The sequence below is a fragment of the Lathyrus oleraceus genome, chromosome 3 (genome assembly GCF_024323335.1).
Source record: "Lathyrus oleraceus cultivar Zhongwan6 chromosome 3, CAAS_Psat_ZW6_1.0, whole genome shotgun sequence".
Taxonomy (NCBI): domain Eukaryota; kingdom Viridiplantae; phylum Streptophyta; class Magnoliopsida; order Fabales; family Fabaceae; genus Lathyrus; species Lathyrus oleraceus.
The window spans coordinates 79,049,178-79,076,341 of record NC_066581.1 but is presented as its reverse complement, the minus strand read 5'-3'; the positions used below and the strand labels follow the sequence as shown (position 1 = coordinate 79,076,341).

General features: G+C 40.1%; 1 protein-coding gene across 1 annotated transcript; it reads left to right on the top strand.

Annotated features, from left to right (window-relative positions):
- Positions 1-1,448: 1,448 nt before the first annotated feature.
- On the top strand, positions 1,449-18,817 carry LOC127129778 (uncharacterized). Its single transcript, XM_051058903.1, has 6 exons — positions 1,449-1,516; positions 1,596-1,900; positions 2,018-2,200; positions 2,277-2,387; positions 2,460-2,509; positions 18,594-18,817. The coding sequence occupies exons 2-6, from the start codon at positions 1,749-1,751 to the stop codon at positions 18,815-18,817; spliced, it is 720 nt and encodes a 239-aa protein (XP_050914860.1). The 5' UTR covers positions 1,449-1,516; positions 1,596-1,748.
- Positions 18,818-27,164: the final 8,347 nt, after the last annotated feature.

Sequence of the window (27,164 nt, the reverse complement as noted above, 5' to 3'; positions counted from 1 at the left end):
TTTGGAGTGAGATAAAGGTACAATCATTTGGCCCTTAATTATACGGTATCAATTATGTTTTTTCAATTACCGATACTAACTATCAATCTGTATGTTTTTCTTAGCGATGTTTTAACATCGAAGAAGAAAGAAGAGGTTTTTGTATGAAATTGGCCGGAAAGCTTCTAAGAGGGTTTCAGACATTTTTATCATCCAAGTTCCTTAAGGATGCGGATGGTAATTTTGTGGATGCGGAGCTTCCTAAAAAATATGAAAGTTTGATATCGGCTGAAGAATGGGAAGCTTTCAAATCCAAAAGACAAGACCCGGTTTTTCAAAGAATAAGTGCTACAAATCGGGAAAGAGCATCAAGTCCCGCATATCCGTACCGAAAAGGACGTGTCGGATATGGACGCTTAGAACAATCCATGGTAAGTATTTATAAATTGCGATAACAAATTTGTTCATCATATATTAGTTTTATCTGATCAAATTGTATGACTTAATGTGTAGCTGCAGAAGGAGGAAAGTTCAGAAACATCTCTTCCTGCACATGTTTTGTGGAAGGAAGCCCGTGTGGGCAAATCTGGAGTTCCTCAAGAAGAAGTTTTACACGTATACCAGAAATGTGTAAGTATAACATTTTTTCATTAATTGAATAACATTTTTATACACAAATATTTGACAAGTATACGGTATTCATCTGATTTTTCAGGAGGAGCTATCTCAGTCTTTATCTCCCGATGATACTAAGGGCATACTTAGTCGGGCATTAGATGTCCCTGAGTATTCTGGTCGGGTGAGGGGTAAGGGATTTGGAGTCACTCCGACCTCCCTGAGTATTAAAAAAGGAAAGGCTCCTAGTAATCGGGAGCTTCATGCAAGATTGGAAGCCATGCAAGCTGAGCTTGATGCATTGAGGAGAGAAAGAGAGGCTAGCGCCTCAACAGTATACAGAGATGCTTCGGACAAAAACAGTATCAACTGTACCTTTCAGCCGAACATTCCAGAGGTAATTACATATAATTGTCTTAAATTGAACTATTTGCTTAAATTATGTATTTGACATATATACACATTAACGATTTCTTGTTATTATTGGTTTTAGGGCATTTCCCATTGTCAGCTGTATTTGTCGTCACCATACTATCGGATGGTTGGCAAGGGAAAAGTGCATAACGTTAGCGGAGTATTACTCCACACTAGAGAGCTCCCTGCTGGATGTTTGAAGGTATCAGTTGATATTGCAGTTGAGCCGAATGCAGCATTACCATATCCTAGCGATGATTCGGATGCAACAACGGTGCACGAAGCAGTAGGTTCGTTTGTTGCATTACCGACAAACCTCATATGCGTAGGATATGAGGTATGCTTAAAACTTATGTTAACTTTAATGTGTATATTCAAAGTTTAAAATTTATGCTTAAAATTTTACTTACATATTTTCCTTGGTTATGTTAAATAGACTCCCACAAAATCCAAATCAAAAGATAATGCGATTCCACGGCATACCGAGTCCACGGTTTCAAGAAAAGAGGTAATATACAATTATATGACATATATTCATGGAAGTTGTTACATTCTTAATTTGATCTAACTATTTATATGACATGTAGCTTCAAGAAAATGAGGTTAGCAATGCCTCCGCACAACAAAAAAAGGAGGTTAGCAACGCCTCCGCACGGGTAAAAAGTTCTGGTGCTAAGAAGACCGTAGCTAGGAAAAAAACTACCACCAAGTATAGGTCGTGCCTCAGGACATTTCTAGAGATGACCGATATACCGACCGGAGGTGTTCAGACCCTACATATGGAGGTAGGGATTTTCGGCTTTGATTACGACCAAATGATTGGTAATGAAGACTTCATGCAAGTTTTTAGTCATGAAGAAATCGGCGTCAACGTTGTCAATACATATATTAGGTAAATCCGGTCTACTTTGTTTTATTAATTAAACAACTTATGTTAATGATGTTTACTTTATGTTAATCCGGTTTACTTTATGTTTCAAAAGAGGTGTTAATGATGTTTTTATATTAGGTTTTTGTATGACAAATTGATGCGCCCCAATGGTTTGGACGTGTCATTCGGATTCTTAGCACCCGCGACCGTCAACTTAGTTTTAATCTTAAATAGACCGGATACCGTGACGGAGTACGTTCTTCGGATCCTCATGGACAATAAAGATGCGGAGAAGTTGTTTTTTATACCGTTTAATACCGGGTTAGCATTTCATTCTAAATTCATCTATTATAATTATTTTCCAAGTTACCATCTAACATTTGCCTAATCATTACAGTGGACATTGGTTGTTGCTCGCAATCAATCCTATCCGAGAAATTGTGTATTATCTTGACTCGTTAGGAAATGATTGGACAACATACCCGGATATGAAGGTCCTAATTGACACGTAAGTGAGAATGTTCAAAATTTTTCTTAGTTTATGTGAATTGTTCTAATTGCTTCATTTTTATTTTATTAGCGTCCTACAAGCTTTTCGGGCCCAACGAGTTATCCAAACCTCAAGGAGGGGCGCCAACTCCATTACATGGATTAAAGTGGCGGTATATTTTTAATTACCACATTTTTTATTATATTAGTGATGACACTTGATAAAACTTAGGATTTATAATCCATATTTTTTTTTTCATATGTAGTGTCCTCAACAACGTAATCAAATAGATTGCGGGTATTTCATGTTGAGGTTTATGCGAGATACTCTTGCTTTGGGCCAATTAAAGATTCCCACCGATGTATGTATTTCTAACTTATGAGTTATTTTTATATTTACACATATCTCATATAATTAAATAGTTGGAATTAATTCAAAATATGTTATATTATTATGTAGTACTTTGAGGAATTCAAGTGTGCATTTTATACAAAGGATCAAGTGGACGAAATCAAAGAGGAGTGGTGTCAATTCATGTTAGAGCTCAATGTTTGTTCATAAATTTGTGTAATTAATGTGTACATTTGTAGTATATGTAATGACTTGTAAATGTGTACATAAATTTGTATATATTTTGATACATTTAAGGCAAAATTGGTTTGAATTGGTATATATATATATTTGTTAGCCAAAAATTGGTAGAAAAAAGGCCAAAATGGCATATATAAAATGTGATAATTGTCTGTCAAAATCTGGTTGAAAACAGGTAGAAATTCTGGTTTATAAACCTGGAAAAAATGTGGTTTAAAACAAAAGCTTCAAAAATTTTCGTATACCTTAGACAGCGCTTTTGTAAAAAGCGCTGTCTAAGGGGGGGATTAGAAAGCGCTTTAGGCAAAAGCGCTGTCTAAGGGGGGGGCTTAGACAGCGCTTTTTGAAAAGCGCTGTCTAAGGTATACCTAAAAAAATTAAAATAGGAGGGTCTTAGAAAGCGCTTTTGGCCAAAGCGCTGTCTAAGGGGTGGGGCTTAGACAGCGCTTTTCAAAAGCGCTGTCTAAGGTATACCTAAAAAATTTAAAATAAGAGGGTCTTATAAAGCGCTTTTGGCCAAAGCGCTGTCTAAGGGGGGGGGGGGGGGGGGGGCTTAGACAGCGCTTTTAAGATTTAAAAAAGCGCTGTCTAAACCTTTAGCAGCGGAGGTTTAGACAGCGCTTTAAAGCGCTGTCTAAGGCTAAAAAAAGCGCTGTCTAAGGTCTTGTTTGTTGTAGTGCATATAATGAGATGTTTGGAAAGTGCCTGTCATGATGAACAAAATGCAAAAAGAACCACTCATTTTGGAGCTTTGGTTCAAAAGTTATGCCCATTTGAATTTTTAAGCACACTTTGCCATGATTGGATCATATCTCCTCAACCACACATCATAAATCCATAATCTTGGACTTTTTGGAAATGGGAGAGAAATATATTCAACTTTCATGTTGGACAAAATTTCATTTGAAGCCTTCTTGATGATGTAAACTTGAGTTGAAGTTGGTCCAAAACCTTTTCATTTTTGGAAAGTTCAAATTATAGGTCACTTGCTATTTTGGGAAAGTCTTGACCTGACTTCAAATTCTTCAATGTGAGTGTTTGAAATGTCAAATGAGACTTGTTTGAACATGAATGAAGCATCTCTAACCACTTCCCTCCTCCAAATCCACAGTTGACTTTGCAGTTGACTTTTGTTGACTTTTATGGGCCTTAGATGATTTGATCATGCACTGATGAGTTCTGAGCCTTCAACACTTGGCCAAATTACTTCAAAATAATCCTTGGGTCATGTAAGCTCAATGGAACCACCCTAGGGCTTTGATCTCATGGAAAATGCTCTTGTTGCCTTGCACAGTTGAATCTCCTGACCAGTCTTGCCTGATGAGATGTATCATGCTATGCAATGCTAATGACCTAAAAATGAAATGAAATGTATAAATAAATGGGGGGTGCAAATTTGAGGTGCTACAGTTGCCCCTATTCAATCAACTGGGAACCTGAACAGATGAGAGCAACGGCTGTCAGACCTTCAAGGTACACAAGGATTGGATACCAAAGAACCGTAGAAATTTGCACTCTGCGGGGATCCAAGAACAGACTGTCCACCAAGGACAACTTCCACTGGGATCTGATATTTATCACTGGGGATTTTGATTTTTTTCAAAAAAGGAACTACAACCATACATCAACAGGTGATGAATAGGAGAAAGAGGTACAACCAGACGTCAACAGACGAATGGGAAAAACTCAACGTTTATCGAAACCAACGGAGAGGTGACCAGACATCAACGGATGAATGGAAAGAGATACAACCATACGTCAACGGACGAAATGGGAAAAACTCAACGTTTACCAATACCAACGGAGAGGTGACCAGACATCAACAGATGAATGGAAAGAGATACAACTAGACGTCAACGGACGAATGGGAAAAACTCAACGTTTACCGAAACCAACGGAGAGGTGACCAGACATCAACGGATGAACTGGGAAGAAAAGATACAACCAGACGTCAACGGACGAATGGGAAAAACTCAACGTTTACCGAAACCAACGGAGAGGTGACCAGACATCAACGGATGAACTGGGAGAAAGATACAACCATATGTCAACGGACGAATGGGAAAAACTCAACGTTTATCGAAACCAATGGAGAGGTGACCAGACATCAACGGATGCATGGGAAGACTCGACCAGACGTCAACAGACGAACGGGAGAAGCTCGACGTTTATCGACACTAACGGAGAGAGGTGACCAAACATCAATGGATGAATGGGAAGAAACTCGACCAGACGTCAACGGACGAACGGGAGAAGCTCGACGTTTATCGACACCAACGGAGAGGTGAATAGACATCAACGGATGAATAGGAAGACTCGACCAGACGTCAACGGACGAACGGGAGAAGCTCGACGTTTATCGACACCAATGGAGAGGTGACCAGACATCAACGGATGAACTGGGAAGACTCGACCAGACGTCAACGGACGAACGGGAGAAGCTCGACGTTTATCGACACCAACAGAGAGGTGACCAGACATCAACGGATGAACTGGGAGAAAGATACAACCATACGTCAACGGACGAATGGGAAAAACTCAACGTTTATCGAAACCAACGGAGAGGTGACCAGACATCAACGGATGCATGGGAAGACTCGACCAGACGTCAACGGACGAACGGGAAAAGCTCGACATTTATCGACACCAACGGAGAGAGGTGACCAAACATCAACGGATGAATGGGAAGAAACTCGACCAGACGTCAACGGACGAACGGGAGAAGCTCGACGTTTATCGACACCAACGGAGAGGTGACCAGACATCAACGGATGAATGGGAAGACTCGACCAGACGTCAACGGACGAACGGGAGAAGCTCGACGTTTATCGACACCAACGGAGAGGTGACCAGACATCAACGGATGAACTGGGAAGACTCGACCAGACGTCAACGGACGAACGGGAGAAGCTCGACGTTTATCGACACCAACGGAGAGGTGACCATACATTTACTGATGACTGGAAGAAAGACTCGATGTTTACCGACACCGAAACAATGGTGCGTACCGACACCAACAAAAGGACGATCAGACATTTACCGATGACTGGAGTGAGACTCGACGTTTACCGACACCGAAACAATGGTGCGTACTGACACCAAAGAAAGAACACACACGGGGATAACCACGATACTCACGGGTATCACAAGGATGACATCTACATATGTCAGAACAAGGCTAAACACTTGCTAGGGATCTCAATGGGGAGAATCAAGCTTTCCTCTCACCTGCGGGTGAGGAAATAAACCTCTGGGGAATTACCACTCTTGAATGCTATCTGTCAAGAGCAACTGTAGCAAATGTGCCGTACAGATGTTAAACAATGATCCGCCTCTGTCGGGGATACAGACTGATTAGGCTTAACACATGAATGCATATGTTTAAATTTTTCTATGGCGTAATGCTCCATATTGAATGGAAATGCTACGCGTTTTGAGGATGCAATGATTTCTATATGCAGGATGCAAAATGATGAAAACTTCTGCTGGTGAGCAAACGGATTGCTCTGCTGAGCACACAAATATGAATAGATTCTCCGACTCTGTGGGGAGATGCACTGCTGGGGGTGCTTTGCTGATCTGATACTCTGGAGACGGCAGAGGAAACCAAGTCAGCTCTGGGGAGACTCTGTCTGAGGAACATGCCAACTTCTCAACCGTGCTGGCGAATAGCATTGCTACTGGAGAAAGGATACATCCCACCGGGGACAACCTTCACCGAATCCAATCCACTTGGGGACTCCGCTAGGGAAACAACCAATGCTCACCTCTGCTGAGGATAGCTATCCATCCATAGGTAGGAAACTCTACTGGGGATAATTTTCACCGAACCTGATCCGCTTGGGGACTTCGCTGGGGAAAACCATCAACACAAACCTCCGCTGGGAAGACCCCCCACCCCAAAATTGCTGGGGGAAGACAATCACAACCCTGCTGGGGAAAGGCATTCACGACCATGCTGAGGATTACAGTACTTTGTACCCGACTGCTGAGGAACAGACTACTCACTGATACCTCCGATGGGGATACAACATCCTTCAGACTCAGTGGGGACCAACAGTCTTCAGACTAGCTGGGGAAAAACCAACTCTCGGGCCTGTTGGGGAACTAAAAAATCCTTAGACCTGTTGGGGATAGAATAGCCTTTGAACCTGTTACCCGACTGCCGGGGAATAACAGTTCTAACAGCTTTCAGACTTGCTTGGGGAAACGGCCACTCTCAAGCCTGCTGGGGAAACATCCTCAACCCTTAGGAACAATCTACCCACCGACACTTCCACTGGGGATATGGCAACCTTCAGGCTCGCTGAGGAGACACCGATCTCGAATCTGCTAGGGAGATAACACCCTCAAACCCACTGGGGAGATACGGCCTATTTGACATGGAACGCCCATCGATTCGTCGAACCCTGGCATTTACCATCCAACCATAGTGTCAACTTTCCACTTTTGAGAGACTCCTAGACTCATCCGGTCTTTTATGATTCATCACCTAATATTCTCGTCTTTTCTTTGCTTCGAGACAATTGATCTCCTCGGATCCGGGCAAACTCTCCAATCTTCAGACTTTGAAGAGTCTTCTTGATTACCCTCTAGGATCGTCGTCGCAATTCTTTCATCTCTTCACCGTTCTTCTATCCCTTGCCCCTGATTGGACTCTGCAGGGATCTTCTGTCAAAATGTTACCCATCACCAACTGCAAGTGAATGAAGATATCTAACAGCACCTGCACAAGAGATCGTTAGATAAAAGCGTGCCCCAGGCGTGCCAAAACTTCAACGCCTAGGTCACTCAAACTTCCGAATAAGATTTCCAAATTTCAATCTTATAAGCATGCATCAGAAGGAACCTCTATATTTCAAAATGCAAATATGCTTATCAAAAATAAACTGATGTTTTTGCAATCAAAGCGGTCATGAAAACAAAAACAAAATTATTTGACTGAACATGCATTTTATTGACTGAAAAAAGATGGCTCAGAACCGAGCAACACACAGGAAGCAATCCGTGAAAAGAGGTGATCACGCACAAAAGGAAAAATTTATCCTAATGGCAATGTGAAACCGTGATCTCATCGGGTTTCAACTCGGTTACACCCCATATGTCCTCAAAACTTTCCGCACTTTTTGTCTTCTGAACAAGACGCTTCCGATCGATCTCTGTCGGGGATTATCCATGATGTCTTATCCAAAGCACAAATGACCATGCTAGACGCAGTTGTTCGTTTCATTCCCTCTTTTGCCTGGACCGCCCTTTCGGGTTTTCAGTCCACCGGGATACCCTTTTTTTCCCAAGCCGCCCTTGTGGGGTTTTCGACTTGCCGGGTGTACAAATTCTTTTCATTCTTTATCCCTAACTTTTGCCTGAACCTTTCCCTTTTTTCTTTGGTTCGCCGGGATGCCCATTTTTGCCTGGACTCTTTTATTCTTTTCGTCCAGCGGGTCTCTCTTACGAAGTATCTTTTAACTGCGTCCGCATTCACAAGGGATGGAGAATCCTCGTCATCCATGGTCGTCAACAAGAAGGCTCCACCAGAGAAAACCTTCTTGACCACGAATGAACCTTCATAATTATGTGTCCACTTGCCCCTACGATCGTTGAGGAGGAAGGATCCTTTTCAATACCAGCTCTCCCACGTGGTACGCACGAGGTCGCACTTTTCGGTCAACAACACACTTCATTCACTGGGTACAACTGCCCCATGACAAGTAACTGCCAGCCTCTTTTCCTCAGTCAGGCTCAACGCGTCGTACCGAGTCCTTATCCACTCAGCCTTCTCTAATTTCTCATCCATCAGGACTCTCCACAATGGGATCTAGACTTCAGTAGGTAATACCACTTCTATCCCATACACGAGCGAGCGCGGCGTTGCCCCAGTAGACGTACGCACCGAAGATCGATACCCAGGATACAAGCTTCGTACTCAGCCACCATTGTTGGTGCATTCAAATGTTATCCGAGCAACAAAAGGAATGTGGGATCTTTTTGGCGTAACCAAAACGGCACTAACTCATCCACATTAACCTCCCCCCATCAGACATCAGAATCCGTTCGGATTCAGGGTCAGGCCCCTCCTCCGGGATCGGTTCCTCACAATCTTTCGATTTGAGCACCTCGAGATGTCCTCATCAGGGAACTCAAACTTCCTTGGTTGATAATCCTCAATGGGTTGCGGGGCGATGTAATCGGACAATACACTCCCCTCGATTGCTTTCTGAGAGGTATACTGAATATCGTATTCAGTCAACATCATTTTCCCTCTCGTCACCCGTCCGATCGATGCTGACTTCTCAAACGCATACTTGATCGGATCCATCTTGGACATCCACAAAATGGTATGAACCAGCATATACTGTCTCAGTCGGCGAGCAGCCTATGCCAAAGTACAGCAAGTTTTCTCGAGCAGTGAATGTATTGTTTCACAGTCGATAAACTTTTTGCTAAGGTAAATTGCATGCTCTTTTCGACCAGACTCGTCATGCTGACACAATGCGCACCTCATAGACCCCTCGAGGGCCGTCAAGTACCAGGTTAACAGTTGTTCCTTCCACATGAGGCATCAGAATCAGAGGTTCCTGCAACTTATTCTTTTATCTTTCAAATGCCCATTGGCAATCATTATTCTACCTGACCGTTTGATCTCTTTTTTTTTTCAACAGCTTGGGTGGGTTCACACGTGGCTATTAGATGAGATATGAACTGTGAAATGCAGTTCAATCTATCTAAGAAACCACGAACTTCCTTTTCTGTTCTCGGTTCAGGCATTTCTTTGTAATGCGTTTTCTTTTTTCTTTTTTCTCTTTTTTTTAGCAGGATCGACCTTGATTCCTCTTTCGTTCACAATAGGCCTCGGCAACTCACCGGACAGCCCTCCACAAGTGCACTGATTCGGACTCAACCTCAGTCTGAGTTGTCTCAAACGGTCAAACAACTTGCCCCGGTCTACCGGATGCCCTTCTTCTGTTTGGGACTTTGCTATCATGTCATCAACATAGCATTCAATTTCATGATGAATCATATCATGAAACAAAGTCACTCTGATACGCGGCGCCGACGTTCTGCTTCACTAGAGGACAGTCTTCTCTCAATGGTAGCTTGTGCACAACGACATCGGTATCCGACCCTGGCATATCCTGATACAACCAGACGAAGGTATCCACATGCTCTTTTAACAGTGCTACCATTCTGCTCTTTATATTAGCCCCTGAAGCGGCCCCAACTTTCACTTCCTTTCTGACCTCGGCGGTGCCTGGAATAACAATCTTGAATCACTCCTCATGCGGTTGAATCACCTTCTCCTCTTGTTTCAACGACCTGGCTAATCTTCTAGCAGATCACAATCTTCTTCGCCTTCTTCTTCAGCATGATAGATCGGATTGTCGAAGTCATACAGAGGTGTAACCGAATTGTTATCAATGAGATCAGGAGGATATTCACTTTTGAGGTCGGAACAAGACAAATCAAAAGGAAAGAAAAATGAAAATAAACATTGCCATTTTTATTTTTATTTTTAAACTGCAAAAATAAATGAAAACCAGGGAACACCGCTTTTAATCACAAAAACATCCATTTATTAATGATGCAAAATGTTGCAAAATGAAACACACGAGATGGCCCTTACAATGGACCGTTACGTTTCAGGCAAAACGTATGGCTTTCATGCAAACAGAATTGAAAATCAGAAATACTACTCTTCATGATGAGTGACAGTGATGATCTTTGAGGCCTTCCAGTTCCCTGGTACGCACGACTTTATCCACGACTCAAGCTCGCGGTCACTGTCGATCTCTTCACCCACTATGCAGGCGTGACCTGGATCCAACATTCCGACACTGACGAATGTGAACGGTTGACGACGTCCTCTGTTTTGTCTAGACGAGTCTTGGTCTGGCTGATAGCCAATCCCGAATATATCCGCTTTCACCACAATATCTATGATCTTTCCCCAGCCTAGGGCTTCTCCGTTCTTCACCACTTCTATGGCCTGTTTGTAAGAAGAAATGGACAGCTTCTTCTCTTTCTCAGCTAGAATGGCATCCTCTACCTTGATGGTTCAACTGCCTGACTTGGTGTTTCAAATTTTTCACCGTCCATTTCTACTTCCATCATTCTCTGGATCATTTCCCCCATTACTACACACCCATTTGTAGCGACGGCCGCACAACAGTTATCAACACTAGGGAAAGCTCCTCTCTTCATCAGATGTTTTGGGACCACAGACACTGAAGTTTTTAACTGATCCCCCTCAGTCACCTCTGTTCCTCTCTTGTCCTTTGACACCACCTTCACCCCCACGGGACCTGGCACGGGGTTAGCGTTAACATTCAGTGTCGGTGCCAAACTGATGACCTTAGAATCCATCATATCTTGGACGACATGCTTAAAAGCTCTACAACCCTCAATGTTATGTCCGGGTGCTCCAGAATGGAACTCGCACCTAGCGTTCTCATCGTAGTTTGCAGGCCTCCAATGCAGTTCTACAGGAATCAATATCCTCGGCCGAACTAACCCAAGATCCCTAAACCTCTTGAACAAAAGGGTATAAGTCACGGGTGGCTTATCAAATCGACGATCCGTCCCCTTCTTCACTTGGCTCTTAGCTTTCTGTGCTTTCTGTTGAGGTGGTGGTTATTGCTGTTGTACAGGTGGATTACCGACAGGAGTGGTTACAGTGGCAGCATAAGGGTGGTAACGATCCTTACCGCGTTCTTCTTTGGCCTGCACACCACCTGATTCAACCTCCTTCTTGAGCTGACCATTGCCAGAGGGCTTCTTTACTACGGATGACGGAGCCTTTCCCTGAACTTTCTCCTTTATCATCCAGCTTTCAATCCTATCCAACCTCTCAGCAATTGCTTTCTGCCCCAAGGCGAGCCCTTGCACGACTTTGAACAACTCCCTCATCATCTCTTTCAATTCGAGAATGTCGGCGTTAGGCGGATCCATCAGTCTGAGCTTGTTGAGTTTGGCAGGATGTCTGAACGGAAGAGCTATGCGCACCGGTTAGATACTGACACCTACAAAACAGAAAACAGGTTAATATGACTCACGCATGCAGTGTCTATCCGTACTAGGAATATTCTGTCCTTTGATTCTAGCTTCATTGAGACGGATAATATTTCATCAACAACATTCTGACATCCGGATGTCTCTCGACCAGAATCTTAATCAAAAAATGGACCCTGAGTACGGATAGACATGGGTTAAATGCAGATGAATGCGAAATGGGAATGATGCAAATGCATGCAGGCAGGTCACTGTGCCATCTTCCAAGTCAACTGAGGATCAACTGTACTGGACCGGTCTCTGAACTGTTTACAATCATCTGAGGGCCCGAGTAACCATAAATCCAACTTGGGGAGTTCCGAAATAAACGGAACCGGGGAATATATCACTATCATCGAGGAAATCCTATGAACGGATGACAACCAGATCTTCTAAACAAGTATCCTCAAATTCAACCCGAGGATCCGAAATAAACGGAACCCGCTGATAGATATCACGGACAGAACTCCGGCGTCAGAGATAGATATCCATAAGTCCAACTGAACTATAGTCACCATCAGATCAAGAGTCACCAACGGTACCTGTAATGATTCATTCCCTCCCCACTCACGGGTATCATCTAGGCCAGGGTAAGGTCAAGAGAAACGCAGGATAAACAACCCTTTCAAGAATATCATCCTGCACACACCCGATGTATGCACCGATAATACCCCATCAGAGTCTGAACTGCTCGTGATATCATGTTCCGCTAAGTGGCGCAATACCACTCGCTTCCCATGAATCACTCTATTCCTAGGTGTCCTAGAGTTCACTCGTAGCCTGGGTATTGGGCCTTTTACCTCTTGTAACTCCCACCCCACAGAGAAACAGACAACCAGCCAACACAGATGAAAATATGATGCATGCAAACATAAATGCAAGCATAAACAAATGAATGCAATAAATGAAACAGCAAAAGCAACCAAACCCTATCCTAGAGAGCGCTAGGAGAGACTCACTTAGGGAAGATGGACCAGCAAGAGGTCAACTTCTCTTTATTTCCCCAGCAGAGTCGCCAGCTGTCGTATTACGCGAAAAACCGGCGGGAAAAAGAAACAACAGAGCCGCCACCGTGCGTTATTTATCCCAAAAGAGGGAAAGGAAACGCTCGAAGTAAACCTGGAAAAGACATGGTTTCGCGACCAGAGAGAGATGGGATCGGGAGTCGGTTATGCGAAGGGAAGGTATTAGCACCCCTACGCATCCGTCGTACTCGACGGGTTCCACGCACAAAAAGAAAGGATAAGGTTGCTAAAGACTGCTCAAACACTGCACAAGGCTGGAAGGAAACACAGAAAGACGGAAGAAACGGGACTCGGCAGGATATCGCATCCTGGGCCTACGTAGTCTGTCAAGCACAGACATCAGAGTCGACGTAGTTCGGGACAAGAGAAACGTGCTCGCTAAGATGTCGCATCCTATGCATACGTATCTTCTCTAACCAGAGAAGAATCAGAGCACTCGTAGCTCGGCTAACGCACGCCAAACAAAACCCACACAGGAAACCGACTGCCAATCGCTGGACTTATGTCAGACTCCACACAAACAGGTAAACATGGAAACCGAATGCCAATCGCTGGACTTACATCAGACTCCGAACCAACAAACACACACACAGGAAACCGACTGCCAATCGCTGGACTTACGTCAGGCTCCGACAAGCAAACAAGACACAGGAAACCAACTGCAAATCGCTGGACTTATGTCAGACTCCAAACCAATAAACACACACATGAAACCGACTGCCAATCGCTGGACTTACGTCAGACTCCGAACCAACAAACACACACAGGAAACCGACTGCCAATCGTTGGACTTACGTCAGACTCCAACAAGCACACACAAAGGGGCTGAAAAAGAAAAAGGGCGCCCAGAGAGATCAGCTCATCTCCTGCCTACGTACCTCATCTGGTATGAGGATCAGGGCGACGTAGTTCCCCTACACAGGGAAAGAACTTCTAACCTAACCAGAGACTGGGAAATGACAAACTAGAAGGGAGCCTGACTCGAGCCTAATAGTTATCATGTAATCCACACTGGTCCTAGGTTGAGGTTTCTATCCTAACTTGCACAGGAAGCAAGCTAGCCTAAACAGCAACTGAGTAAACACAAGCACCAGTAGCACACACTATATGCAATCAATTGGCTCAATCAAGGTTAGGTTTTAGTCAAGGGGTCATGTCAACCTCGACAAACCAACCAACTGGAAAAGGGTGTTGTTAGCTCTTAACCCTAACATTGAGAGTTAGGGTGAAGCAGATGAAATGGGAAGTGAAGGTAAGACCTCACAGCTCTTATCCCTGGCCTGGGAGAGCTTGACTCAAAATAGAAAGTGTGGGAGTTCAGAATGTAGGAACTCTTCTCCACAGATGACTGACACAACAAGATCTTGGGTTCTTATTCACAATGCATCAACACATGGTGTGTGAGCAAAGTGAATGACACAACTGAATAGCAGGGGATGGATTGCACATCCCTTTTATCTGCCAATTGCCTCTTGAGAGGTCTTTACCTGCTTGGCACAACATTAAACAAACACAAGCATTGCCTCTTAAGGAGGGCTTCAGACAGGTGCCTGCCCACATAACAGGACAGGTCTTCCAGACTACATGAAGTCATAAGAATTATACCTCAGTGGTAAGCAAACCACAAGCTAGCAAAGCAAAGTTTAAATGAACTCAAAGCAACTTAATTACCTGTGAAAACACTAAACAATCAGTTCAACTGTACAGACAAACAATCAACAGTTAACATCACACAGACAGACAATGTACAAAATGTGTAAGCCATAAGACAAACTCAAATGAGTTAGCATCAACCTACAAAACACACAAGTGTTAGTAAATGACAACAATTGACCAAGCCTAAATGAAGGAGCCACTCCAATCATGGAAATGTACACTTTGAACCTGAAATTCACAACAAAATGATAAGTCCAAACCACTAGGTCAAAGCCTAGGGTCAAAGGAGGATCAAAAATCCAAAACAGAACCTCAAACTCAACACAAAGCATGTTTAATCACTCAAGAACAAACCATAAAAAAGGACCAAATCATAATCAATAGGCAAGTCCATGTATCAAGCATGTGAAGTCAAAGACCAATTCAAGGCATCCAAATGATCAACATGAATGAAAATTCTCAATCAAAACAGAAATTATTCAAAAAAATCTGGAAAAATTCATGAGCAATCAAGACATCCATAACATTCATCACACAAAAAATCAGGAGCATTGGAGATCATTTGGCATGGCAATCACATTGTACAAATCAGACAACCAAATGTGTGACACAAATTGTCACACCAAGTTAGAACAAGCATAAAACAGAATTGGAGCATGGGAAAAATGTCAAACCAAAGCCAAAATGTTCATCAATGTGTCAAGAAGCTACACACAAAATTTCAAAGCCATTGGATCATTTTTGAGCATTTTACAATAAGATAAGCAAGGCAAGGTCACACATACATATGTATCCAATCATCCTAGAACAAAATATTTTTCCAGCCAGGCACAACTTATAAATTCATGCTCATAAAAAACTAGACAGAATAAGGAGCATTTTGCAAAAAATTGGGATCAAATTGGTGCATTTTTCTATTTTATATGATTTTTTGAAGTTTGGGAAAAAAATTTGAAGTCAAAATGGAAATAGCATTTGAAAATATGAGGGAAACATGAAAAATGGCAAGGCAGTTTGAAAATCTCGCTCGCTGGGTATCGAACCATGTCCACTTTTGAATTAATGCGCGCGCAACCTAAAACGACCTCGTTTTGGCCTTGAACCCTAAACCTGGCGCTATTTCCAGATTTCGTAGCTAATTCAAAATTTCGTAGCAAATCCGTAGCTGGACATGAACAATTCGTAGCTAAACCTGGAAATGCTATGAACTTCATAGGTTGAAGATGAAGATGAAGATGATCTTCATCTGAATTTCCAGAAAATCCAAAAAGTGTCCAGAAATTAACAAAACCTATACCAATCGATTCGTCATTCCATGTACATTCAAGATCAAACAACACTTAAACATGAATCATCATATATCACTCAAATCGAAGCAAAGAAAAAATTACATCCAAACTTGAATCATGCATAACTTCATGTATAGTGCACCAATTCACTCAAAATTTGTACCAGCATCATCACCAATGAACGATCTATACAAATATAACAACGAATTTGAGAATTAGAGAGGTCGAATCCTGACCTCTTTGAAGAACAAAACCTGGAATCGTGTGCTACCAAGCTCAGCCAAGCCTCAAATCTCCTCCACGATGCTTATTGAAGTGATTGATGATGAATTTGAAGCTCATGTATGCACGAATCCAGCTCAATTTGCAAACTCCATGGATGCTTCAAGCTTAGAATCTGGTTCAATATGGCACGATTTGCTTTGATTCCACGTCCAAATCTCCTCAAAAACACCTCATGAGCATGAATCAATCAATAGAAAATGTTCTTGTGTGAAGAATTTGAAAAATATTTTGAGAGAAAAAATTTGATGATTCTTGAATCTAGATCTGAAAATGAGTGTTAATGATGAAAACAGTTGTGTTTAACCTTATATATGCCATGCTAATCATACTGAAATCATGTTTAAGCCAAATGCAATTAAGATTAGCAAGTTATGAGGTGTATGTGCAAAATGGTATTTTCACCCCCATGCATGAAAAGCCACGTGAACAGTACCCAACTCTGATCCAAAATCACTTAAAACAAGCCCATGCAAGCTTTTGAATTGGTATTTTATGCTCATGATCAACCAAAATGATTTTAGAAATTTTTCTTCCAAAAACTTCATGAGTGAGCAGATGATTATGCAAGTGGAATTCAAGCCATGTAATGAGATGTTTGGAAATTGCATGTCATGATGAACAAAATGCAAAAAGAACCACTCATTTTGGAGCTTTGGTTCAAAAGTTATGCCCATTTGAATTTTTAAGCACACGTTGCCATGATTGGATCATATCTCCTCAACCACACATCATAAATCCATGATCTTGGACTTTTTGGAAATGGGAGAGAAAGATCTTCAACTTTCATGTTGGACAAAATTTCATTTGAAGCCTTCTTGATGATGTAAACTTGAGTTGAAGTTGGTCCAAAACCTTTCCATTTTTGGAAAGTTCAAATTATAGGTCACTTGCTATTTTGGGAAAGTCTTGACCTGACTTCAAATTCTTCAATGTGAGTGTTTGAAATGTCAAATGAGACTTGTTTGAACATGAATGAAGCATCTCTAACCACTTCCCTCCTCCAAATCCACAATTGACTTTGCAGTTGACTTTTGTTGACTTTTATGGGCCTCAGATGATTTGATCATGCACTGATGAGTTCTGAGCCTTCAACACTTGGCCAAATTACTTCAAAATAATCCTTGGGTCATGTAAGCTCAATGGAACCACCCTAGGGCTTTGATCTCATGGAAAATGCTCTTGTTGCCTTGCACAGTTGAATCTCCTGACCAGTCTTGCCTGATGAGATGTATCATGCTATGCAATGCTAATGACCTAAAAATGAAATGAAATGTATAAACAAATGGGGGGTGCAAATTTGAGGTGCTACAGGGGGCTACCAAGCCAGGAAGGAAATTCACTAAAATAGAATCAGTTCAAAGACTCTTCGTACACTTCAACAAGTTACAGTCTTTCTCACCTAATCTCTACCCGTGCAATTTCTACCTAAGCACTCTTAGATATCAGAACCCACTCACTTCCCTACAATCACACCTGTGATTTTAAACAACAATCCCTTGAGAAAAGAAAACACTTTTCAATAACACACTCTTGATTTTACTTCACAGTTTCAATCAAGAAGACACACTCTTGATCTTGCTTAACAGCTTTGATCAAGAAGACACACACTTGATCTTGCTTAACAACTTTGATCAAGTAGACACACACTTTTGCTTAACAATTTTAGAGTGACAAATTACAACCACAAATCAGACCAATTCAATCATCAATGGATGACTTGAATGGCTTACAAGTCTTACGACTAAACAAGACACAAACCCTAGCTCTCTCTCAGTATTTCGCTCAGTATTGGTTGTGTGTAAAATCAGGTTTTCCAAGTCCCTTTTTATAGAAGCTTTCAGTTGGGCTTGGACATCTTGAAAACCCTAAATCTATTTTCCAATTAAATCTTCTCATGACAGCTGGTTAGATCTCCTTGGAAAATAAGTAAATCAGGTTATAATCCATGATTGAATGCGCCTGCAAATCAGATCTTCAATCATACATAGATTGCCATTAATTGTGCAATAACAAAACACCAGACATTCACACTGAATGTTCTGTGTACAGGATGTCATGACATCGGGTCTGACATCCTAGAACAATTCCTGCATAATTCCATAATTCCATTTATAATTTCCAGCAGGTACAACCATATCAGATGCCATGACATTGTGTATGACATCTTGAAACAATCCTGCATAATTATTTTTCTTAAATTCCAGCAGGTACATACATATCAGATGTTAAGACATCACACATAACATCTTGTGAACACTCTTTGTTTTACCAAAATTGCTGCCAACACTTAGAACCAACAGATGTATTTCATGAAGAATAAGCTTTTAGCATAGAGGAAATCGACTTAGTTAAAAGCAAAATCGATCCTATCTTGGAGGCTATACAAGCTCTGGATGGAAGAGAGGAAGAGGCTCGTGTTACCGTTGCTGCAAGGAATGACGCTCCTGTTCAAGAGCCTACTCTCCTATCAGGACCTTCAGTTCTTATTCCCAATCCCGTTATTTATGGTCTTCCTCTTGGTTTCACTCCTCCGCCTGAGGGAACTTGTGTTCCTTAGCATGTACATACTTCTGGGATCGGTGATGGATTTGTTGCACAAAGGATGCTTGTTGTCAATCAAATCCCCCATCTCATTGATGAAGAGATCCAAAATGAGTATGAAATGAAAAATTATCAAATGGATGCTCTAGTGGTCAATCTTGCCGCTGCTCAGGATTCTGAAGCCATGCAAATGTGTCGCGCCTTGGCAGAAAAAAGTGAGAGTCATGGAGGGGCTTAATTCAAACAATTTGAGTGCTCTAGAAATGTGTCTAGTACCTGATATGGTGATTCTCCCTAAATTTAAAGTGTCGGAGTTTGATAAGTACAAAGGTCTTAGTTGTTCAAATATCCATTTGAAAATGTATTACAAAAAGATGGTTGCATATGTAAGACCCCAATTTTGACCCTAACATCCCTCATGGCATCATAACATTGCATTTGCATTGCCTCAAGGATCATAAGCATCTTGGCTCCTTACATTTGGGTGGGATCTCTTCTTGTGAGTGGTTTGAGATCACCAAGCATGCTTGAATTGTATATTATTGTTTTTCTTATTTTGTTCACTAACCAAAAGCACAAAAATATGTCACTAACATCTTTTATTTGAAGCTTGAGCAATCACAAGGTCAAAAGCCTCTAGGAGATCATAAGTACAAAGGTATGGCCAAGAGAAGATGAAAGCAAGCATGGTAATGGTTCCCAAAGCTCTCATCCATCAAATATGCATCCATAGCATCTTAATTCATCATTTTTGATCAAAGCAAGTCAAAGGGTTTGAGTTTTGTTCCCCAAGGAAACCCTAATTCATCTGTGTACCATAATGCCTTGCTCTTGAAGCAACCTCAGCCCATGATCAAATACAATCAAGGGAAGTTCTTTAACTCATCATCTCATGCATATTTGAACTTATTTGAGTTCCCTCAATCATTAATTCATCAAGATATGCGTCATGGACTTGAGAAGTTGATCAGTCAATTCATCTGACCATTTTGAAATGCACTGAGGCCTAATATTTTATGTGTTGGTCAAATGGAGATGATCCCAAAAGAAAAACTGTTCTTAAGGACAATATGAACAACTTTCATGTTCATCAAAAATTTATTTGAAGCTTGGAAGATCATCTCCCATTCCAAGACATTATAGGTCATTTTGACTGAAACCCTAATTTTGGGTCAACTTCCCAAGAACATAACTCATTCATTTTTTATGATTTTGAGGTGGGATCAAATTCATTGGAAAGCTTAAGATGTCTACTTCAAATGTTATGTTGAACAAAATTTCAAAATCTCAAAGGAAATACATGTGATAATGCAAAACATTATAGGTCACTTTGGACCAAATGCATTGAAAGTCAAAAAAGTCCAACTTCAAGTGCCCATAACTCTTTCATCAAAAATCCAAATGATGCAAAATTTGAGTCCATTTTTATTTCCGTGAAAATATCTACAACTTTTATGTTGGAGGTTTTTTCATTTGGGGCTTGCAACATCAAAACATAAGGACTTGAACATTGTCCAAATTTGGAAACTTTGCCTTTGCATGTTTTGCACCTTACACTTTAAACTCAAAATTCACTAATTTCCACACTTCAAATGGATTTTTGTCCAACATAACATTTGTTCCTTACATCAAGACCTTTCCAACCATTACTCACATGCTCATGTTTCGATTTGGCAAATGGCATTTTCGAAGAGGAGAAGTTTTAGGCATAATTGTGCATAACATGTTGGAACTCATTATACAAGCTTGTGCATTGCCAATTACACGTCCATTTCAGTTCAATTATGTCTCGGATTGCATTTGGCATTGAATTTGGGCCTTTTGAATGATCATGCAAGCCCATGTAAAGAGTATCCATTTGCCATGCACACAGATTGGATCACACTTGCCTTGCCTCTCCATCTATAAATAAGAGCATCATTCCATTCAATTTCATCCATGAATCAACCTGAAGTGCTGTAGAAATCGAAACCGAGCCACACCTAAAGGAACTAAGTTCAATTCTCTTCAAATTTTCAGATCTAAAATTCAACAAAATCTGGTTGAATATTTAGATCTAAAGTTCCTAGACCTTCATTATCTAACCCATGGAACTTCTGTTTGGCCAAAGGAAGCAAGGGAATCAGCTCAAATCTTCACAATTCAAAGGTGGTTCTCAACTGGTTTTTTCTTCGAAACTCACTAATCCTTGATCCATTTGCTTGGCTGTTGTGTTGTCTGAAGTCCTCTCTATAGAGGCATCATTACTGTGCATTTAATTTTTGAAATTAAACAAGTTCATGATGAACACCATCATGCTTCCATCTCTGATTTCTCTATTTATAGGAATCTAGAGTGGAAGTGAGTGGTATAGAAGTGATGTACATCACTTCCTCTTTTGAACGATACCTAGATCGCTCGTTTTGGTGAGCATTTGCGTTTCTGCAATTTTTGAATCTCACCGGAGCTCACTGGAGAAGACGGTGGCTCCGGTCACCGCCCCTTTGCCAGATGGATTGTGGACCATTGGATCTGATCTCCAGTTTGTATCCTAGCCTTTGGATCTTATGACTTTTAATAATTGTTTGTGTGACGCATTGACCTGAAGCCTACCATGAGCGCGCGCTTCTGGAGCGTTTGATCAGCCACGTCAATTAATGAGGTTTGATCAGACGCTCCTTGTTTTTTTGAATTTTCTAATTTCTGTTTTAATTTCTTTTATTTCCATTATTTTCAAAAATTCATATCTTCTTCATTTTAATTCCAAAAAATATGGGACCAATTGCATTCTTCTCCAAATAATTTCTAGTTTCTAATTTTGATTTTTAATATTTTTTATTTTATCATTTGATATTTTTTGTGAATTTTCTCTTTTCTGGTTATTTTTAATTCATTTTAAATAGTTTCTGATATTCAAAAAACACAAAAATATTTTCCTAACCTATTTGAATGATGATGGATCTATGAAAAATATTCTCATCAATTTTTTAATTGATTTGAGATTTATTTGAGATTTTAGTTCAATTAGGTTATTTTTATTCATTTTTAATTGATTAAAAAATAGTTTCTACCTTTTAAAAATGCTGAAATTTTTTGTCAAACTTTGTTTGACCTTGTTGAACCTGGGATAAATCACTTGGACCTTTCAAGGTTGATTTGAAGTGATTTTGAAGTTTGACCTTTCTTTTATCTTTTAATTCAAGTTTATTTTAATATTAAAAATGCCAAAAAAATTTGCTTATTGTTTGACCTCCAATCTTCATCCCATTTCTGGTTTCTCATTGTTTGACTTTGACTTTCAATGTCACTTGGTCAACATACATGGATTGGTACATTTTATTTCATCTTATGCATTTTAATCTTTCCATTCCCTTTCCATTATTCATCTCTTTCTTCTTCTCCTTCTTTTTCTTTTTTTGATCAATGAGTTGAAGGTTGATAAGTTAGCATTGATTAGGGAGGTTTAATCTTCCTTGATTCAAATATAATTCATCTTGATCAATTGATCAAGTGAATGGCTTTGCATTAAGGATAGGTTGCTAATTCCTAAATCATGCAAAAGACTTAAACCAATTCAAGATCAATTCTCTTCTTCTTTTTGGCATGGCAAGTTGTTGGAATTTGGTTCACTAATCAAGACTTCTAACTTGTGTTGTTGCCTACATTATGATTGACCGGCCTCAGATAGTTGTGACTTCTACATAAGTCCAATTACGATTGCTTAACATAGCACTAAATTTGCCTTGTGGCACACTAACTACTAACACTAATCATTAACAATTAACATTTACTTTTTGCTCTTTACTTTCTATGCAATTTACTATTCTTGCACATATTATTCATTTGCTTTTCTCTTTGCTCATTTGAGCACATGTTTATGCTAATGCAATTTGCCTTTTGCTCACTTGAGTACATAATTGTGTATATATCATTGTGCCTGTGTTTTTGTTTTGATTGTTGTGGATCAAAATGCAAAGAAATGGACAAATGGACTTAGTTTCTAGGACATTCCCTATGCAAAAATTGGAGTAAAAGGACCTTAATATTGAAGATGATCATGAAGGACCAAACCTCTAAACTCACTCTTGTCCATTCTTGATTTGCTTCATAAAACTCTTTGATGTGTGTGTTCTTGTGCTAGGGATTCCACCTTGATTCAAATTTGAGGAACCATTGCCATGAGCTTCTAAGAGAAAGAGTTACAAGATTCCTTGAAGAGCCTTCCAAGAGTTCATTTGATTGATGATTGCTTGAGTTTATGCTTATGTGATTGCTTATTCCAAAGGATGGGAGCTACTTGGATCATCCATATGATCTCAAGAGAGGAACTCCTTTTGTGGTTTTGTTTCTTGTCCCTTACCTCTTTGTATGTTTAGGACTTTAGCCTTTCTTCTTCTTCCCTCCACTCTAACCCAAGCCAAAACTTTTGTGCAAACATTTAACACTTGTTTTCAACCTTAGAAACCTAAGCCTTATGCTTTTGATTTTCAAACTCTCTTTTCATAACACTTATTTTGAATTGAATCTCTAAGTCAACTTTGACCATATTTTGTACATACTTTTCATTGGTAAATACAACCCATTCAAATGCCTTTTTTTGTGGTTTCAATGGCCACTCTCTTAATCAAATTTTTCATAACCTTTGGCTATTAGGTTTGAGTTATCCTTGAGGTAGATGTAATACTCACCTATATCCTTAGTGATGGACAATGAGTCTTCCATGCTTATTATAGGGTTAACCCCTCACTAGCATGTTGAAGCTATCCTCACATGGTGGATTTGTGGTTTTAGGTTGAGTTTTCTCCCTTGGATAACAAAAGACCTTAAGGATTTTGGACCAGTCAATTCACCAACTCATTTTGAGATTTTTATCCCGAACTACGAGGTTTTGATCCTAATCTTTTTTAAGATGGTACGTAGGCAATGGGTTTATCCATCCAAACACAAAATATAAATAAACTTGTATATTCTCTCCTCACCTCTTCAATCATGTTTGCACAAACAATTTTCACCAAAACAACAACCTTTACAACAAGTATGAAAAGGGCTCCCTAGGAGTACCTAGGATGTTTTGGGTGCCTAACACCTTCCCATTGCATAACCAATCCCCTTACCCAGATCTCTGACTCTCTTTTACTAGTTTTTGATTTGATAAAACTTTTAGGTCTTTGTTCGCTTTCTAACCATTCCTTTGGATAATTAGAAGTGCGGTGGCGACTCGACTTGTATGATTTACCTTGGATTTAGTCAATATCTCTAATGGTAACGAATACCCCGCTACAACATATTCTAGGAATGTCAAACTCATGATTCACTATTTTCAGGACAACTTGACTGGAGCATCTGTAGAATGGTACATGTAATTGGACCGCATGTATGTAGGTACTTGGGATGAGCTGGATGATGCATTTGCAAAGTAGTACAAATACAATACGAACATGGTTCCAAATCATACCCAACTATAGAATATGTCCCAGAAAGGAAATAAATCCTTTAAGGAATATGCGCAATGTTTGAGAGAACTGGATGGAAGAGTGTACCCACCTCTAGTAGACCGTGAATTAATTGATATTTTCATGAGTACTTTGCAAGGTCAGTACTATGAAAGACTTATCAATAATGTGTCTGCAGGTTTCTCTAACATGGTGATTGTTGGTGAAAGAGTGTAAGAAGGGTTTAAGAGTGGAAAGATTCAATAAGGCTCCAGTAGCCATGCTGGAGTTAGGAAACCTTTTAACGAGTATAAATAGAATGAATACGAGGAAAACACCGTATCCTCTCAAAGGGGTAAAGCACAACAGAGGTCACATGTCCCAATGCCTTAATTTCCATACTTGTATATAACAGATGCACAATACCCTGTTATGGCTTATACACAAGTTGTACGAGCTTCATTTCCAGCTCAAGTGCCATATCCACATCAAGCTCAACAACCATATCGACCAAGAGTTCCTCAAATGTATAAGCCACAAGCTCCTCAACAATATCAACAACAAGCACCTCAACAATACCAACAAGGTCAGAACTATAATTACAATCAGATAGGTCCCTGAAGGCCACCTCAGTTCGATCCAGTTCCAATGGCGTAGACATGAATTGCTTCCTCAATTAATTCAGAGATCCCTAGTTTTCACTCGGAAGCTTAAGAAATTGGTGACATACTCACCCAACTTCAAACACGATGCTATATGTGAGTACCATGATGCATCCCCAGTGCATACCATGGAGGACTACAAAGCCTTCAAGTATCAGGTATAAGAGTTGATTGACCAAAAGATATTGTCATTTGTAGATGTTCCAAATGTGGTGGACAATCCCCTACCTAGGTAAATGTGAAGACCCGAAGAAGCAAAGTCAATGGATCATACATGATAGCTCATCCTTAAAGAAGATCATTGGGTCACTTTATCATTTGCATTTTGTAGTTTTTGTTTTTTGCTAAGTGTTTATTTTCTTTTAAATATTGTAAATATTAATGGTAATAGTAATAAATGAGCATGCATTGTTTTGAATCTATCCTTTCGTATTCACCTGTTTTTCCATTTTTTATCACAAAAAAGAAAATACATATCTTTATTTCTCCTATTCCCTTTTCTTTATCAAACTGTTGTTTAAGCAAAGATTGAGGAGAATGATAAAAAAAACCAAAATTGCTTACAAGTATGCTTTTAAACAAACTTTGTTGATAATGTAAGACATTGTTTCAACTCCCCAAACACCGAAAATATAAGAAAGATAATCCTTCGTCAACCCATTTGAGCCTAGAAGTTGGTGTTTTCTTTCTAAAATGAAAAAACCCTTTATTCTGAAACCGGGGCAGGGTAGTTCTCAGTTAATACGGTTATGCCTTCAAAGTTTAAGAGAATCATTCCAAACACCTAAGAGGTGTAACCACTTGTCTTCTCACACATATCAAGAAGTGTCGAAGCAATCAAAAAATCCAAAGGTATAGTGGTTGTTCCTCAAATAAACCAATGACGTGATAGTCATAAAAGAAAAGAAAAAGTACGCTAAGTCGAATACCAAGAAGGTGACTTAGGAAAAATTTAGGGCATCCTGGTGGATTGAGAGTTCGAAAGAACTAGTCCAGGAAAAAGTTAGGGAAAAGAAGAAAAAGAGAAAAAAATAAAGAGGAAAATAGGTGACTATCATATCAAGAGCCAAAATGTCACCAAAGTTCCAGACAAAATCAAATTGTGTGATTACCAAATAAAAGATACGTGACTACCACATTAAATGAATGGTCATCATCGATTCTTAATCCAACGGGTTCACACCATCAAATCTCTTTTGGAATTTGAATTATTTTGTCAAATTAACGGAATGTTAGGACTCGAGATAATCAAGGAGAATTGGTGGGGTTAAAATTAGATTTTGAGCCTCAAATCCTTTTATTCAAAAACTATGAACCATGCCATATTACAACCCTCAAAAGATCTAATTAAATCAAGGTTTCTTTTGAAATCATACTCAACAAGGTTGCGTTAACCTGACTCCTAGATATTTGGTAATCATATGTATTGGTATCATATCCCATTGCCTTTCGAACTTTGAATAAATATGTTATCCATTCACTATACACCACAATATAATCTTAAAAGTAATTTTGAAACTTACATGATTACTGCATTTTTTGAATGAATTATTTTATTTGGAAATCGACACTTAACATCAAGGAAATTCATCCAAAGAGCCATCAGTTTGGTTCAAGGCGTTTAAAGATTCAGTCAATTTGAGGCAATCACTTCGAGACGCAACAGGTCTCTCCAAGGCTCAGACTAGGCAAGCCACTTCCTTGGTACATTGAAGCCCACCAATCCATAAGGCGTTCAATCAAGGGCATACAACAACAGGATTTAATACTTGGGCAGGCTATAATACAATCATATTTTGGAAAATAACTGTCAATTTCCTTTTCAAGAGAAGTTTTTTTCAAAACCCCAACAAACTGGGCACGATAGGTTCACAAAGTATAAAGCATTAACGATCACCATGATCTGAGCAAGTCATAAGTCTCTATTCTTCCAGAACAAGAATCAACATGAAGCCCGCCAGGAGGCAAAGCAGAAATCAGAGTTTCACAAACCATTTTCATGGTATCAAAGCTATTTAAGACTAAGGGCTTCAGGGAACCAGAGCTTGATATCCACAAAATGCATAAACCAGTATATTCATGCATTCATTTTCTTCTTGCATATCATGTACAAAATAGGTCATGCATAAGCCTTAACTGTAAGACCCCAATTTTGTCCCTAAGATCCCTCATGGCATCATAACATTATATTTGCAAAGTCTCAAGGATCATGAGCATCTTGGTTCCCCTTGCCTTTGGGTGGGACCTCTTGTGAGTGGTTTGAGATCACCATGCATGCTTGAAATTGTAT